Raw genomic sequence first — 17,927 nt, forward strand, 5'->3', positions numbered from 1 at the left:
TTCTGCTCTTCATATGCAGAAATCTATATCAAACTCACACCTACAGTTTTTCCAACACACCATTAGCACCTGTGTTCACAAGATGAATGCTTGATGGACAAAATGATATTGTGCTCCTTTTCAGCAAATTACTGGAAGTCTTACATGTCCCCAGAATGTGCCTTAATTTTTTTCAGCTCAGAATTGTGCAAAAGATGAAGATATCTACTAATACCATCCCATGTGTGTTGGTGTTTATTCTCTGTTGTGTGTTGTATAACCCGTAGACATCAGTTTTAAAAAAAAAAACAAACAGCTGTGCTGTGAATTCAGTGATATTTCCATGTCAAGTGAATGTTCTGAGAAAAAGTGAGAAGAGACAAGAAGTCCTGTTCTCAACCTCATTTAAGTCTCATTCTAATCACAGATACAGAGAGAGTCTGATAGGAGTGTGGACAACAGCTGCTCAGCTGCATTACAGCTGACAACCGAAACACACATTTTGGAAACGTGAGACTTTCTTTAAATTACTGAAAAGGACCACAATACGGGACCTATAATGTGCAAATGGACGCCTTATCGAATGTGACCTCTTATCATTAAAGTAGTTCTCCAAAATCCAGCCTGTAACATCCATCCATCATCTATACACCGTTACATTCTCATTAGGGTCACGGGGGGGTGGAGTCTATCCCAGCTGACTGAGGGTGAAGGCAGGGGACACCCTGGACAGGTCACCAGTCTATCACAGGGCTACACATAAACACAAGCACACTCACACATATGGACAATTTAGTGTCGCCAATTAACCTCAGCATATTTTTGGACTGTGGGAGGAAACCAGAGTACCCAGAGAAAACCCACACATGCACAGGGAGAACATGCAAAGTCCATGCAGAAAGATGCCAGGCCAGGACGCGAACTGGGGATCTTCTAGCAGCAAGGTGACAGTGCTAACCAAGCAACTGTGCAGCCCTGGCCTACAAAAATAAATCATATTGTCACATAGCTTGCTGTCGTTTGATCAGTTATCATCAAACGCAGATAGAATTTTCAGCACTAAAGTATCGACGTTGCAATTTGTTTTGAGAAAACTTTTTCCCTCCAATATACTGTAGCATCCCTTCTTCTGGACTGTTGTGAACAATGGTCACCCTAATAACCAACATGCTGATAATAATTGGCAACATTAACTGTAAAATGAAAAAACTAAATACATTACTATTTGATAGTTGGTAGATAGACTGGTGACCTGTCCAGGTGTCCCCTGCCTTCACCCTAAGTCAACTGGGATAGACTCCAGCCCCGCCACGACCCTAATGAGGATTAAGCGGTATATAGATAATGGATGGATGGATGATAATTAGTAGCCTCTATACTGCTACAGCAGAATAGAATTCCTGAAATTCCATTATGGCTTTATGTTTTGGTGTGCCACATTAAGATTTTTACCGGCTCATCTAGCTACCCCTTAGAAAAATTTCTGAAGGTGCCTCTACCTTTCTTTGTTCACTTCAGTGTCGAAAAACAACAGGTTTTGGTTGTATTAAAGGTTTGAATGCTACACATCTTGCTGGCTGCATTTCCTCCATTAAGTCTTGTTGTCATGGTGAAGTTGTCAGGTGATCAATGCTGTTTGTGCCTTTCTATTTTTTGACACTTTAAAGAAAGGAGATGTAAACATGTTAATTAGTGAGAACTTAAACCTTAAGATAACCAGCCGCTTGCTGTAACTTTATATTTACCATAAATTCATACTAGCATGCTGTGCTATTCACATGAGTTAACTCTCCATCAAGGAACACCTGTTTGTTGATTTTGTGGAATTTTATATGAAAATAAACCCTAAGCCTTGTTTACAGGACAAGAACAAAACATGGTGCAGACTCCTGCAGCTTTTTATAGAAAGCATCAACACTTGAGGCCTCCTTCACACACATACTCACTGACACGTCAGATTCATTCATAAAATCTCACCAGTGAGGTCTTCATGCGGTGACCCTGTGAAGACACTCTGCTGTTCACGAGAAGCTTAAAAGTTTGAATCTCATTCGTGTGTTTGTGATGAATGTGCAGCGACAGCTTTAACAGCACCTGTCACTTTGTCAGCTGAAATACAAGGTGTGAGCTAACGAGACTACCCGTCACCCTCGTCAATGATGCTGTATAACGAGCTGGTTGATTAATTGTGCTTTTTAAAATACTGTGACACAGGGACGGAGGAGGACGACGCACCAGTCAAACACTTTAACAGGCTGCAGCCCGCTGGAGAGCACAACAAGTTGACGGTAAGCTGTCACAATTATTATCATTATTATTATTATTATTATTATTATTAAGGCTAGTATTATAATAGTCATTATTATATTTAGTCAGTTTACCTTTTTTAACATGTCCAAGAATTCAGAGATAAATGAGAATGTTAACTTAAAGCATGTCAGCACTGTACAAAAGTTTGGTAAGTAGTAAACACATTACGATATAAAAATGATATATTGCTAATAAAAGAATAAATATGAGTAAGTATACACTTATTAAATGATTAATATAATGCTATAACAAAGCTGTATGCAGATATAAGGAAAAGTGTTTATTAAATTGGATACTCAACAATTCTAACTTGTCTTATGAATACATATTTTGTATTATTATGATTGTGTTTTACGCTATTATCATTGCAGTAGCCTGCAACATAAGTGGCCACAGGAGGAGGTATAGATCTTTTCAAATGCATTAATAAATACTTAAATCTGCTCATACAACTACATTATAGTGTGTTAAACCTTGATTTTAAGTGTTTATATGCATACTGCCTGTCAATAGATACTTATACTTTAGGATTTTTGATGAGATGGATGCATTTTATGTTACAATACTGTTTTCTGTTGTTGTTGTTATTATTATTATTATTATAAATAATAATGATAATACCGTTGCAGATTTCAACAATGTCTCTTCTAGTCATACTACTTGTGGTGTCATTGGCTTCGCAGTGTTGGACTGCACCACAGGTGAGTGAAAACAGGCTTTTATTATTATGATTCATGTTTCAGCTGAATTTAGAGAACATCTCTGAAAATATCAGGATGAAATAGGACAATATTTTTTTTTTACCATCTTACAGAGGAGAAACTGGACTCCTCAGGCGATCTTATACCTCAAAGGAGCACGTAAGAGCACATTTATAGCAGCAAGGAATTACCCAGTTTGAAGCTGCTTTATCACATCGAGAGAGAACAATGATGAATGTTGGTCTTTTACAGAGGGACACCGTTCAGTATTGGAGCGCACCAGCAGAGATGAAGGGGACACTTCACATATGGGTATGTCTAATGTGTGATGCAGTTCCACTCATATAATATGATTAAAACAAATATAGTTCCAGTGTCACTGTTAGGCAGCCCTCACTTCAAACAAAAACAGTTACATATTTTGGATTAAAGGCTTGTATGGCTTTCTAATAGTTAATTGTTTACTAATACAGTTAACTAATGACTTTTCAAAGTGGTAAATTCATTTTTCAATACCTTCTAAGTCAGTTATAAATATTTGTTTTTCCTTGCTAAAACAGAAGACTTACAGACATAACTTATTGAAAGCTTATTAACAGGTTTGCCTGCTGAACTGATGACTTAACATTGTTCAGAGCAATAGCTCAACAATTCAACCCAAAAGTTGCTCTGATTACTGTAAGTGATGATCCATGTCTTTATGATCTAAAGACCTGAAAGCTTAGTTGTTAATTTGAACTCAGTGTTGCCAACTCAGTGTTGCCTGAATCCTTGCTAGCATGCCAGTGGCTGCTAGTGAGCGTTAGCTAGCAGAAACCGTTAACTGCTAGTGCTAGCTAGCTGCTACCATCAGTTTGTGTCTCAGTCCTGAGGTTTTAAATTCTTTGTGATACAGTTCATCCCTTTTTCTCTGGAAACTGAACCACAAACACAGATTTACACACAGCAATTTCTTACATATTGGCCTTAGTATTCTAATTTCTATGAAAATGTCTGAAAACAGCTAGTTTATTTTCATTTTGGTGGTTCAGGTTAGCATGTTTTTGTTAACTGACACAGCTGCAAGTTTGTGCCTGTTGTGTTAAAGCTGGAGTACTGGATTTATTTATTTATTTTTTAACAATACATATATAGAAATAAACATCTGTTAATGTCAAGCCAAACACTGTGATATTTACAAATTTCTTTTTGAACTTTGTTAACAAAAATGTTGAGCATCAGGAAAATATTTTGGTGATTGGTGAGACACAGATGAGCTATTTTCTCCTGAGGTCACTATAAGAAAACTGGGACATATTTGAGAAGCATAATGAGCTCTTGGGAGTCACAGCTGAGTTTTGTTTGAGCTCTTTCTCTGATTTCATGGTCTCACTTTCAAGAGGCTGAGACTAGACTTATTTGAGATCATATAGAGATCTTTTGTTTTGATCAAACATGAGATTATATGTGATTGTTTCTCTTTGGTCGAGTTTGAGAAGCACTAGAACAAGCCTTTGGTCTCACATTAGTATCAAAAATATCTAATTTGTGTCTAGGAGAAGTAAAAGAAACAAGATCTCTTCTTGGATTTTACATGCTTGTTTTTAGTCATTTCTCAGTCATTCAAATAGTTTTTAATGTAGTTTAATTTTTTTCATTAATACTGAAACCTGCTAAGGTAATTGTGAACAAGTTAATAACATAATTTTAGCATCTGCTTTCGTATATGGTTTGTTGTATGTGTTCTTACAAGCGTGGACCACTTGGTAATATACAGTACAGCATTCTGGAGATGTATTTGTTAACTGAAAATATGTAGGATGTTCAGATGTACTTCAGTAGAAAAAAACTTATGAGAAATCTTGTAATTATATTCATTTATTTTTTTGTTTTTTTTACGTTGCTTAAAATGATTATATATATATATATACATATATATACATATATATATATATATATATATGTAAATTATTAATATCAGTATAAATTTCATTTCTAGGAATGTTTGACTGTCAGGCGTGGCCTTTTCAGCACATTTCTGGAGAATGTTCCATCGTTCCTTCGGATTGTTATTATTTTTTTGCTCTTCTGCAGCAAACAACGGGAGATGTGTCCGTCTTCAATCTTTTTTTTTTTTTGCATTTGAAGCATTTGAACATGCTGGAGAAGAATTTGCCAATCGCCCTGAAATACTTGTGTTTACTTTTCACCGGCACATAGTCTGATGGCACTTTTGATTCCACGGAGACAAATTCCTTCCTTCCATCACTGCTGCTTACAGTTTCAGTGGAAGTCACATACCTTTCAACCGGTGCTTCATTCATTTGGCACCCTGTTGTTTGTGCTGCAGATATATTAGCAGAATTGCTGGCACCATGAGAAAGGTGTTTCATGGTTATGAAACGGTGTCCAAGAGCTTGTGTGGGTGTGATCCGTTTCGTTGGATCCATGTGAAGCATCCGCTTGAGTAAACTTATAAATGCTAAAGTGTCCTTAAGCTCTGTGGGGTCCTCAGGTGCATCGTGGTAATGCAAGAGGTCGTCGAGTGTTTTAAAAAGGTCGTAAATTCCGCTACGCCTCTCTGTCGCGATCCCTGTTATTTTCGTGTATTCGGTTGACGTATTGAGCCTCCACATATCACACGGGGAGCTGTTGGACTTTGTAAAATAGGATTCTGCATACTTTGCTGAGTCTAGTACACGCTCCTCTGGTTGACCTTGCATTTGTACCATGACCCTTATGGCTTCATAGTTGGAGTGTGTAGGGTACAGGTGCTTGCCTGTGTACATAAAGGCCAACACAGTGCCCAGAGTCCACATGTCCACTGCTTCATTCAAGGGGAGACCAAGGATGACCTCTGGTGCCCTGTATCCAATTGCCTGAATTTTGTAGTTGTTGAAGTTGGATGACATATGGGCCATACCAAAATCGATCAGCTTCACCTTGAGGGGCTGCGCTTTGTGGTTGACCAGCATAATATTGTCTGGCTTAATGTCCGCGTGGACTAGACCAATGCTTTTCAGGGCATTTAGACTCACTAGAAGCTGCTGAGCAACCACGCGGATCTCAGACACACGAAAAGGCTTGAAATTTCTCTTTATCATGACGTCATGTATACTGTCTCCGAGTAATTCAAAAGCAAGACAAACGTGGTTATTGACGGTGAAGTGCTCAATAAACCTGACCACATTGCACTTGTCTGGGTCAAGTTCCTTCAGTTTTTTGTACATCTGAATCTCCCTTCTGCCTGCGAATGACATATCGTCACGGATAAATTTGACAGCTACTTCTTCTGTGGTCAGTTTTTTGCACTTTGCTACTGTTGCAAAGGACCCTTTCCCAAGTGACTTTAGAATCTGGTACTGACCAGATTCAGCAGTCAGAATTTCATCTTCTTTCACGGTAAAGTGTGACATCTCTGCTAGTTACTTGAATGTAAATGTTCATGGATATCCTGAAGGCATCTAAGAAGTTAACTGTTTCCTTCAGATATTTAAACCCTACCTGTGTGATGTCACAGTAACATCGCACAACTGTGACTATGACGAAACTGTGTGGCAACGTTGGCGAGAACGTGACGTCATCGTCACTATTTCACCTCCACCTTCTTTCCGGAAGTGACCATATTTAGAAGAGAGCGTGGTCAACCCGAGGACTTCCGAGGATTCACGAGAACACCCGAGGAAACCCAGGTAGCCCCGCTAATACCGGCGTACTGCTACTGTAAACAGCCAGTGCTAGCAACGCTACCTTCCGTGAGTCGTGGTAAATTTTATATTTAATCGCCAAAGTAAATATTTTTGCTAATATGTGTCGACGTTTGGCAGATATTACATATTTAAGCATATAACTTTACGCTACTTTATACTGAGGCTGACGTTACTGTGTGTCGTGTAGGGTGACCAATCGTCCTGTTTTCACGTCCTGTCCTGTCCTGTCCATCCTGGTTGTTCTCTAAAGTGCAGAAAATGTCCTGGCTTTCGTTGTTTTTCATTGGGCCAGTAAATTGAACGAAAATGAGCTGAAAACATTTTTTGTTAGTTTTTTTGTAAGTTTGTGAGAGCTATTTTTGTTAAAGCTGAATTGCTAACAGCAGAGGTATTTTTAGTTATTTACTATTATTAACACGTTATTTCTATCATTATCATTAGAATATAGTACAGCAGAGGCAGGACAATTGTCTGGGTCTTATGCAACAAAATGCAAGCATACAGGATACAACCATTGTTCTGCTGTTAGCACATTTATACCCATGTTATGTGTCTCATTTAAGTTTACTGTAGTTTGTTGACAACAGTAATTGCAGTCTACTCCTTTCAGTCCTGATCTGGATCATAGTGGACAGCTGCATCTGGCTGAGAGAGCTACAGAGACCATGGGCAACAATCTTAGTAAGATAAGATAGTCCTTTATTTCTCCCCACGTCAGGGGAAATTCACATTGTTACAGCAGCTTCTGTAGCAATAAACATAGCAATAGTATTAAGATAAGAATAAAATAGCAGTAATAATATTTACAATATGTACAGGGATGAGAAATGAGAATGAAATAGTACAATATTGACACACTGTAAACAATACAATATAAAGTGGCTTGAAAAAAATAAGTTTAAAAAGTGCAAAGATGTAGCAGTGCAAGAATTGCTGTGCAAATTTTATGGTTTGGGGTGATGAATAACCTGGGGAACGTCTCAAGTGTCAATCAGTTCATGTGCAGCCAGACGTGAAGATCATTAGATCTTCTTCTGTGGCAGAGATGCAGGTGGAAGGCTGGTACCAATCCAGGGAAAACAAGGCTGACAGATTTGTGTCAACAGTGTTATATGGCTACTTAGGTTCACTGTTTAAATGTCAGCTTTATCTCTCACCTTCACATAAGGTTTGACACTCCTGGGCTATGTTTTTCATGAACCGAATCCATTGAAGGTCATCTTCAGCAACAGTGAAGTGTTCATGTCTTACAGTTTGTTTACTGTTGAAGTTAAGTCTTAATGGATTGTCTTAGGCCTAAACACACTGTCATGCCATGTGTGATGTTATTTGTTATTAATATAGTATCTTTTTAACTTTAACACTTGTGGGCCTAACTCTGTTCAGTCTAGCTAGATATGGTCTTCCTCAAATCCCTGCATTGTCCCCTAGAATCATTGTCTTATTCTTACCACTGCATGGCATCTCTGCTTGCGTGTCAGGCATAGTCTTCAGAAAACTGTTTTAAAAATGAGAGGTTAGTTTTCAGTTATTGTCAGTGCACTGTTCTGAGAGCATTACTTGTTAATAAGGGTTGTTACTGGGGCAAGTTTACATCCAAATACTCTCATTCAAGCTGCTCCTTTCACTGTCTTTTTTGCAGTGACTTAAGTAAACCAAGGCACTGAAACGTAAATACACTTCAGAGCAGCTTCTTGCTCCAGCCTGTGAGCCTGCTACCTATGAACTGTCTTGCACACTTCTTGGACTTCTCTCACTTTACCTTCATTACTTACAGACTGCTGCAACAACTGTTTCAACTATATTCACTTTAATTGTAAAGGCAATTATTATTCCTTTACCAGTACTTTCCTCACTGTGTGCAGACTGCCGCACCAAGCACTGTAAGACATATATGAAAGATGACTTTTGTATTGTGGTTTCTCATGTTTACCATTTCTGCTGTAATTTTTACTTGTAAGTAAAACATATGTTGCACTGGAGATTTAACTCTCTCTTCCAGACCTGTCTTGTGACTGTAGTTACACTTCACTGTAAGTCGTGCACTACATTATTCCACTCTTTCATTTATTCTGTTTTAAATTCATCTCACCAGTTGAAGTTTTAAAAATTTGCAATAAAGGCATTAATGAAGCTTTCACCCTAAGTGTGCTGATGCATTTTATGATGCATATCTATTGTACATTTTAACAATACAGTAATATAATATTGTAACTTTACAAGATGGGATTAGATAGTTTGCCAGAATTAATTGCAACAAGATTGAACGATTAGTCTTAATCAGCATATAAAGCAAATTATTAAATGTTGTTGTTAAACACTGACAAATGACAGATCAGAAGACAGATAATGGAATTTGTGCTCTCTTTATGTGTAATCAGGAGGCTTATTTAAATGTCAGTTCTTCAGCATCTGTCTCTTTATTTTGCTCTGGATGCACTTCTTGTTGTGCAGACACAGCTGTTACTCATGCAAAGACCATTTTGATGTCAAATTGGGAAATACTTTCACCTGAGGAAGAAGAAATAGAATCTGAATACCAGTTTGTCTGCCCTTTAATCAGAGGAAGCTGAACTGGGAATGGTTTTCTGGCATCATCATGACAACCCATTTTTACAATTCAGGATGTTACATGCAGCCTCCTACTTCACAACTAGATGAATGACTCCAAACTTCTGTTGGTGCAGCTCATTCATTTTCACAATGAAGGTCCCTTTTGGATTACAGTAAAAGACAAACACTTGAAAACATGGTGGATGAATGGTGAATGAGTGCTTCAGCTGTGGATTTTTTTCTTGTTGCATGGACTGATGGTATGAAGTGAACAAACTCCTACATAACCAATGTTGATCTGTATGTTGTCTAGTGTATGTAAAAACACACTTCTAACTTTATGTGATGTGATGAATTTGTGAATGACTAGTATTTCCTCTTTGCTGACCTTCAAGATGCGCAACAAACAACACACAGATTTCCTCACATACTAGTGAGATACTGCAAGTGATCTACAAAATATTAGTATATTTTTCATTAATAAGGGAGAATCAACTCCTAGAGCAACTGGTTACATTAACTCTGTTTCCTTGTTTGAAAGTGGTACCTAAAATCTTTCGTGACATCTGATTGATACCAAGTATTTATCTCACCAAAATTAGAATCTGCTTTCAAAAGTGATACATTTATCTACATGTGTAATCTACTTAATTTTATTTCTTTTCTAAATGCTTCCTTCAGAGACTCCCAACCAGAGCAGTGATGGACTGGGATCACCTCTGACTCCTTTAATTCTTCTGGAGCTCTTGCAGCAAGCTGTGGAAGAAGGTAAAACTCACCACCACTCTGCCTGACCACTATCTTAGCAGTTTCAACATCTTTGTTTTCTTCCTCAGGTGGAGACAATCCAAATTACCTGGACTACCAAAAGCTGAATATAAACCATTTGTGAAAGTTATCAGAGACCACTTGCAATTTATTTCGGGTTAATTGTTGCATTTCATTATATCGATCACATTTTTCGTCATGTGTTGCCATTTGCATTTACTTTTCATTAAATATGCTGTATAAATGAAATGCCTTGGCTGCAAGCTGTTGTTGTTCCACTGGGATTCATAGTAGTGTCTTGCTTGTTCCTGATGTTAGTTAGCAGTTTTCAGTGTGACTCGTGGGGATTTCCTTTTACAGTTGCACTTCTCACAGGACTATTTTTAAAAAATGCTTCGAGCAACAACTTCGTGATACACTCATTCACACCATACAGTGATTAACACCAGGCGGGACAACGTTCAGTCATACATCAACACACTGTCCACACGGGGTCACTGAGGGAATCATGTCTGGGTCAATCAGAGGTAAGCAGCTGAGATTTAGAGGAGATTAAGTTTCACTTCTGTTAAAATGACACAGGCAGGAAAAATGGAAATTCTTGTATGTAAGGCAGAACAAGCATGAAAGGTAAATCCAGCCAATAAAATACTTAGTGTGTCATTAAAAAGGATTTTAGGTCAACAAAAATAAGTACAAAGAAAAAGACAGACTTCATCCATTGACAAATTAATGATCCACAGAAGAAGTTGGACTGTAAATCAGTCACAGGAGCTTCCAAAGTATTTCAGAATTTAAATAATTTTATCTTCATTTGGTCTTGAATGTTTCAGTGCACTAGTTGCTCAATGTATGATGGGTATCTACAGTACAGTAGTTTTCTGCGCTACAGAAATATCACGCAGTACATTTTCCCTTCACTACTTAATAACTGAAACAATCCATGTCTGGTTCAAGCACCAACAAACTTGCTTTATTGCACGTCAAAGCAACACGAGTGACACATGGTCCCACAGCGCTACACAGCCGAAGACAAATGAGTCACAGCGTTTCTCTCAGACTATGTCACCTTTGGTTTTCTCTCCAGCGAGTACAAGTGTACAAACTGACGGCTACAGCTAATTCTGGTGGGTTTAAACCCCTCAACACCAGAGAAGCTACAGAGGGCAGTGGGTTGAAGGTGAGGACGGTGGAGCTGTCTGGTACGCAGCGAATGCAGAGTGAAATTACTGAAGGTGATTAGCAGTCAGGGAGATGCTGCTATGGCGCCCTCATCTGGTCAGTTAGACATCCTGCAGGTCCTTCTGGATGTCCCACAGTGTGTTGGCACTGGCCTGCAGTTGGGCCACCTCGTCATCTGTCAGGGTCATGTTGACCACACTGGCCACTCCTCTGCTGTTCAGAACGCAGGGCAGACTCAGGTACACCTCATCACTGATCCCATACATGCCCTGTTGATGCAGAACCACATGGTCTGTTTAATCTAGTGCTACACTGGATCTGAACTGCAAATGTTTAAGTTACTATGTCCAAAATGGGAAAAGTGAAAGTGGGAATTAGTGCTTTCCAGTGAAAAAAAAGACAGAGGGAGAGAAAATGATTGGCGTTACAAATTAGCCAAACAGGTTTATATATTAGGGTCAAGATGGATCAAAAAAATTTTCAAAACATTAGGTAAATTGAGCACCCCTGTCGCTCAAAAGGGTGGAGTGGGTGACCCGTAAACAGGGGCTACAGTTCCTGATGCAATGGTCATGAGATTGAGTCCAACCTTGGCCATTTACTGCATGTTATTGCCCCACTCTTCTCCCCAGGTTAGGGTGGGCAATATATATATATATGTGTGTATATATATATATATGTGTGTATATATATATATATATATATATATATATATATATATATATATATATATATATATATATATATATATATATATATATATATATATATATATATATATATATATATGGAAAAATGGAAAAATATATGTAAATGTTATAAATTAGAATAATATTATGATTAAATGCTCTTTGTGATTTCAAACTACTGTATAACTGTGTGACTGTGTACTTGTATAACCCAATGTACTCAGTAATTTTCCATGGTAATGTAACTTGTTTATGTGCCTGTATTAAAGATAAACTGTTTCTTTCTATTGTCAGTTGCTTGCCCAGACTGTGTTCTGTGCAGGTTGATTCCTTGTACAAGTAAAACACTCGCTTTGACTTGAGAGATGACTCTGAGTATTAATTTGGAGAAGTCAAGACTCCACCGAAGAATTTTCCTGACAGTAGATTAATCCTTTACCTGATTTTATTGCAGATTAAGACTGAGTCCCTACAGTGGTAGTAATTATGGAGATTAACCTAACTATTGTAATGATACATCTCAGACCATTTTATCATAATGCATCATCTAACCGACTTACACATTAAGACAAAGACCCTATAGCATTAATAATTATGGAGATCAGCCTGACTAATGCTGAGCTGAAATTGTGACTGGAGACTTTAGTCAGTTTGTAGTATTTACATTTTTTTTTTTATGCCATTCTGTTGAATGCTATTTTGTCATTTCTATGTTCTATTTTGTATTTTTAACCTGCAGCCTTACATTATAAAGCAACTTAGGGCTACATATAGAAACATTGTTATTATTAATAAATCAATCAAATATTGTCTTGCTTAAGTGTTTAACCTTAGGCTGTGAAATATGAACATTCTGAAAATTACACATCACAGTTTCTCTCCACCCAAGATAATATGTTGAAGTTGCATTGTGCCACTAAGAATACACACCCCAATGATATTCCTTTTATTTAATGTAACTACAAAACACCAAACTGTCAAACCGGTTATCAAAATAATTTGTGATTGAATTTAATACGTTTTTGCTGACTAATTGTTTCAGCTATAGTATCATAAAAGTGAATTGGAAAGTTTCAAAACAAAACTAAAACTGCACCTAAAACTGGATTTTATACTTCAGATTTCATCTTATACATCTGGAATGTACTAAAAATGACTAAGCTGTTGGGTTATGTGCAATGTGAATGAGCGTGTGTGCACGTGAACATCCTTTACCTTCACCATAGCGGAGACGGGATGAATCCTATTCATGTTCTTGATGAGGCTCTCTGTCAGGTCAGCTACACTCAGACCGATGGCCCAGTTGGTGTAACCCTTCAGTTTGATCACCTCATAGGCACTAAAGGACACGACACACGGCTTTAGGTACAAACAGTAAGCTTGGACAGTAGAGCTGTTTTGAGGTGCTGCTGTTAACTAAATTTGATTTGTCTTAAAGCAATGATGTGAAGAGATATAAATAAACCTTTAGGATTCAACAACACTCTAAAAAACACTTGCCTGATAAAAGAAACAAAGAAAGTGCGACAGCTGTGACAACAACAGTCTGACATTTACACAGAGTGACAATGTTGAATGTCTAAATTTAAGGAAATCTTACAAATGTAATTTCCAGAAAAATCCTTATTTTTATGCAGTTAATGTAATACTTTTTGCACAGGGGTCACGGACTGGCAATATATAGATAAAATGAATAGGCCACAATTTTCACATGATCGGTCTGTGTAAAGTACAGACAAGTCTGTATTACATTATTTGACTCAATCTCTCATACTGGCTTCTTATTTTTTCATTGATAATTTTTCTTGGCATGGGCTATAACCTCCTTCAAAGGTACACAATTTCCTCAATGTAGGAAAATTATGACTTTAATAGGAAAAATAATAATAAATATTTAGCTGTGTGTGTGATGTAACACATGAGAAGAGGTCATCATTAAAAAATAACCTCAAAAGATTTAATCAACAAAGCAAATACACAGTAGATTAAGGGACCTTACCTGTCTACCACCATCTTGTGGGTCTCTTTCCAGTTCTCGTCGTCACAGTCGGTGCCAATATTCGGGTTTAAAAGCTGCAGGTTGACTCCAGCCACATTTGTTCCGCTCCACACAGGCACTAACACACATGTTGAAAAGATTACTCTCATCCACGTTACCACACACGGCCGACATTATCACAATACCGCACTGGGATTCTTTCTCTTTTGTTTGCTCACAGGCAGTTTAGTTTAAAGGGCCGACAAAGCAGAAAGTCCTCACCACTGGTGTCTCCGTGTTCTCCTAGGATCCATCCGTTGAAGCTGCTGGGGTGAATCCCCAGTTTGTCGGCCATCAGGAAACGGAAGCGTGCCGAGTCCAAGTTGGTGCCGCTCCCGATGACGCGGTGCTTGGGAAGGCCGCTCAGTTTCCAGGTCACGTAGGTCAGCACATCGACTGTTAGAGAGCCATTTTAACGACGTTAAAAAAGGGGAACACTGCATGGCTTCATGTCTGAGAGGAAGAAACAGAATGAAGAGTGGCAGACAGTACCTGGGTTTGAAACAACAATGATGATGCAGTCGGGACTGTATCTGACAATCTGCGGGACGATGTGCTTAAAGATGTTGACGTTTCTCTGGACGAGGTTCAGCCTGCTCTCCCCCTCCTGCTGACGTACTCCGGCCGTCACCACGACGATGCGGGAGTTAGCTGTGACTGAGTAGTCTGGGGTAAAAGGAAGAGAATTCAGTTTGTCACAACAGTAAAAAGGCTTTTCCTCACTTTCAGATTCTAAGAGTTACGGTTAGCAGCACTATAGAAACACTGGATGGGTATTCATTGAAACGGAGTCAGATTGCGTTTCATGGCATGTTTCAGGTACAAACTTGCCTTTGTCTGCTACTATTTTGGGGGTTTTGAGGAAGAGGCTGCCGTGTTGCAGGTCCATCATCTCTCCTTTCAGCTTGTCCTCCATCACATCTACCAGGGCCAGCTCATCAGCCAGCTCCTGCACGCATCAGGAAGATCACAACACACACATTCAACAGCGTAACGGCCTTTTGCAAATGGGGCACTTTAACACTTTAAATAGCTTCAACTTAGAAGTTCAAACTGTTTATTTTAATCCTAATGATTAATAATCATGAATGACTCAGTCTCAAAACTTCCTAAAAATCAGTTCAGATAAAACAACACATAGTATAATGGGTGTTAAAGAAATTTCTCACTCTAACGCCTATCAATAAGGTAAACTTGTTGCCCCAATGTCAGCTGAGGAACAAAAGTCAAGCTACAGTGTTGTAGTTAGTTTCTTCGTTAACAAGGACAGTGAGAGGATAATACCCAGATCAGACATCAAGAGATCAGTAATCCAGTGTCCGTCAAGGAAGACCTGGGTAATTCCCCACTCTGTGAGACCTACAGGCAGGAAGGTAATCTAAGCAGAGGCAGAACCAGTGGGACTCTTACTCTGAGCAGGATACTGACAGCACAGGCCATGCCAACCTGGCCCACGCCTACCACTGTCACTTTATTCCTGGGGGGCTCAGGAGGACCACTGAACAGCGGAGTGATCAGCTTCTGCAGGATTGAAGCCATCTTCAGTGCTAAAGAATGTAAATAAAAAAAAGAAAGGGAAGAGTGTTAATGGTCAGGCTGTTGTCACACATAGAACATTTCACACAGACACAACAGAAGCAAACAGTCCTGTGTGCAGCCTTGCATGCCCAAACTTCATAAATACTGCATTCGGTCAGAGTGTAGAGGGACTACAGCGCCTGATATTTATCCTAGCAGCACTAATAAAAGCATGACTCCTTTGACATCTCGATCCATGACAAGAACAAACGGAATCACACTAACTCAGCACCGTCCCACACATTATCTCTCTGCAGAGTTCACCTTGAAACGACATACAGTGAGGCACAAAAACAGCAGCAATACTTGCATTGTTCGACGAAGCTCCGAGCTGCAAGGTATAAATACCACCATGTAATCAGCATGGCAAACTGAATGGAAACCTAAGGGGTGTTGCCACCGAGCTGCGTACCCCCTGCATCCACAACACCTCCTACAGTCGCTGTTTGTGCGATCCAGACAGTCAGGGCAGGTATCCAGTCAGCTGCAGCAGTGGCACAGAGCGCATGTGACTCAGGGCTGGATGGAGGGGCTGTGAGCTGCACAGAGCTCCTCTCCCTCCACCCTCCTCCCTAAATGGAGGACGGTGCGCTATAATCGGATGCCAAACTTGACTGACTGACTGCAGACTGTTAAGGAGTTACTGTAATCCCTTAACACTGCTTCCATCTGCTGCACCTGCGCCACAGATGAACATCAGCGTTGTATGTAATAGGAAGAACAACTGTTACTGTTCTTTAGAGACTGATTTCTATTTTTAAACATTAGGTATGTATTTTTGGAAACAGGGTTAGTAGCGTTTTCTCATGGATCCATATTACAGCTATAATTCAATTCAGTTTTATCTCAATTCAATTGTGCAGATCCACAACATTGGTAAATAATACCAGGCAGTAACAGAATCTGAATGATACATAATTTTGCAGCCACTGAATGCTATGCACCATACACATTTGGAAACGGTCAAAGAATTATGAGCTGCACGCACATTGTAAAAACTGTACTGCACATGCAGCATTGAAACCTATGCTTGAGCTAAGACATCATTTACATAACTGAAAAAGTAGGTATGAAGCACTGAAAATGCATTGGTGAGACTGTCCATTCATTATCCCCGAGTGAAACTGGATTACCACCACAAAACTCTGTGTGCTCCGAACATGTAAACATGAGTAGATAACAAGGTGGCTTAACATCCAAGGTCACCAGGGGGACAGCAGTTTTTTTTAACAAATCACAGTTGGTACCTTATTGAAAGCAAAATATCATCACAAAGTTGCCGTTTCATTCCAACACTGTGGACAAGACATCTGTGTAGCAACTTCACAAATGTTTGTGCGACTGAAAGAACTTGAACTGGAGAAGTAAGGACATTAAATAGTTTTAATATGCTGCATAGATAGTAATATAACTAGAGGCAGTTTGTATATTTAGTATAAAGTCACACATTGAACTGTACAGTTTCATCTAAAAACATTTTTAAAGTTCTATTTTGAAATGATCGCTTACAATAAAGGCAATATGGATTTTTTCTCTTTTGTCTTATCTTGCTTATTAGTTCCACACCAAAAACATTTTAAATAACCTGCAGGTGAGCCAGTTTATTTTGTATCTGAATGACTATGATATTGGTTTTAACTTCTAAACATAATTTGCATTTCTTGTAAAAAAGAAGTTATCCAAAAAATATCCTTTTGATGATGTGCATGATAGTTGTACCTGTGCATCTGGAAATAAGACAAAGCTGTCATCGTCCACTGTGAAAACAACTGTAAGCACACCCACTTATATATTACAGATAAGCAGATTACTAAAGTAAATGTGACTTGGAGGTGTGTTTCGACTAAAAAAAAAAAACGCCCAAGTGAGCACAAGCAGTGAAGAAAAGATGAAGAGAGTGAATGCAAATAAACTCTGATTGTGTTCAGCTGTTAATACTTGATACAAAAAAGGTGGACAATTTTAGTTTCATCAGCAAATAATAAGTTAAGCATAATAGTTTATAAATATACTGCAAAAAAAAAAAAAAACCCCACAAAAACAAAGTCAGTTCAAAGCTTTCTGCCTCTGCCAAATTTCTCAAATCTACACAACATGAAAACATGGCTGTTCACCTGTTGTCTTGGAGGTCCAGCTACTTTAAGAACAACTCCTTGTCCTTTGTCCAAAGCTACAGTGAGACTCACCGTTGGTGTGCTGTCCTGTGTGTTTGCTCCTCTTCCTGCTGTGCTGTCAGGCTGCAGCCTACTGGATTTAATTGACTAAGCCTCTCCATCCCCTACAAAGTCTCAGTTTGGCACTCTAGTCAGTCAGCTGGTACAACGTTGACTAAAAAGATACTAAACAAAATATTCTAAATACTACCGAGAGAAGTGTTATTGCTTACACAAATCGCAACTATGATTATCAATGCCTTTTGTGCAAACAAACATTAGTATTA

The 17,927-nt window shown here is 38.7% G+C and overlaps 2 protein-coding genes across 5 annotated transcripts; one reads left to right on the forward strand and one right to left on the reverse strand.

The window, feature by feature from the left end:
• The first annotated feature begins 1,933 nt into the window (after positions 1-1,933).
• Positions 1,934-10,706, forward strand: LOC111566780 (spexin prohormone 1-like). 2 transcript variants are annotated; one of them, XM_035946924.2, is made up of 8 exons: positions 1,934-2,100; positions 2,194-2,267; positions 2,661-2,691; positions 2,919-2,990; positions 3,104-3,149; positions 3,243-3,302; positions 9,914-10,000; positions 10,069-10,706. In XM_035946924.2, exons 4-8 carry the CDS (start codon positions 2,928-2,930, stop codon positions 10,122-10,124), a joined length of 312 nt encoding a protein of 103 aa, XP_035802817.1. In that variant the 5' UTR covers positions 1,934-2,100; positions 2,194-2,267; positions 2,661-2,691; positions 2,919-2,927; the 3' UTR covers positions 10,125-10,706. The 2 variants fall into 2 exon arrangements, with proteins under 2 accessions (XP_035802817.1, XP_035802816.1); XM_035946923.2 differs by lacking the exon at positions 2,661-2,691 and having other exon boundaries at positions 1,965-2,100.
• Positions 10,707-10,951: 245 nt separating this feature from the next.
• ldhbb (lactate dehydrogenase Bb) lies at positions 10,952-17,735 on the reverse strand. 3 transcript variants are annotated; one of them, XM_035946922.2, is made up of 8 exons: positions 17,602-17,735; positions 15,320-15,456; positions 14,741-14,858; positions 14,402-14,575; positions 14,132-14,305; positions 13,871-13,988; positions 13,087-13,210; positions 10,952-11,451 (listed from the first exon to the last, which is right to left on the reverse strand). In XM_035946922.2, exons 2-8 carry the CDS (start codon positions 15,446-15,448, stop codon positions 11,284-11,286), a joined length of 1,005 nt encoding a protein of 334 aa, XP_035802815.1. In that variant the 5' UTR covers positions 15,449-15,456; positions 17,602-17,735; the 3' UTR covers positions 10,952-11,283. The 3 variants fall into 3 exon arrangements, with proteins under 3 accessions (XP_035802815.1, XP_023123300.1, XP_023123299.2); XM_023267532.3 differs by having other exon boundaries at positions 17,674-17,729; XM_023267531.3 differs by lacking the exon at positions 17,602-17,735 and adding an exon at positions 15,798-16,020.
• Positions 17,736-17,927: the final 192 nt, after the last annotated feature.

Source organism: Amphiprion ocellaris, chromosome 3 (assembly GCF_022539595.1).
Source record: "Amphiprion ocellaris isolate individual 3 ecotype Okinawa chromosome 3, ASM2253959v1, whole genome shotgun sequence".
NCBI classification, from domain to species: Eukaryota; Metazoa; Chordata; class Actinopteri; family Pomacentridae; genus Amphiprion; species Amphiprion ocellaris.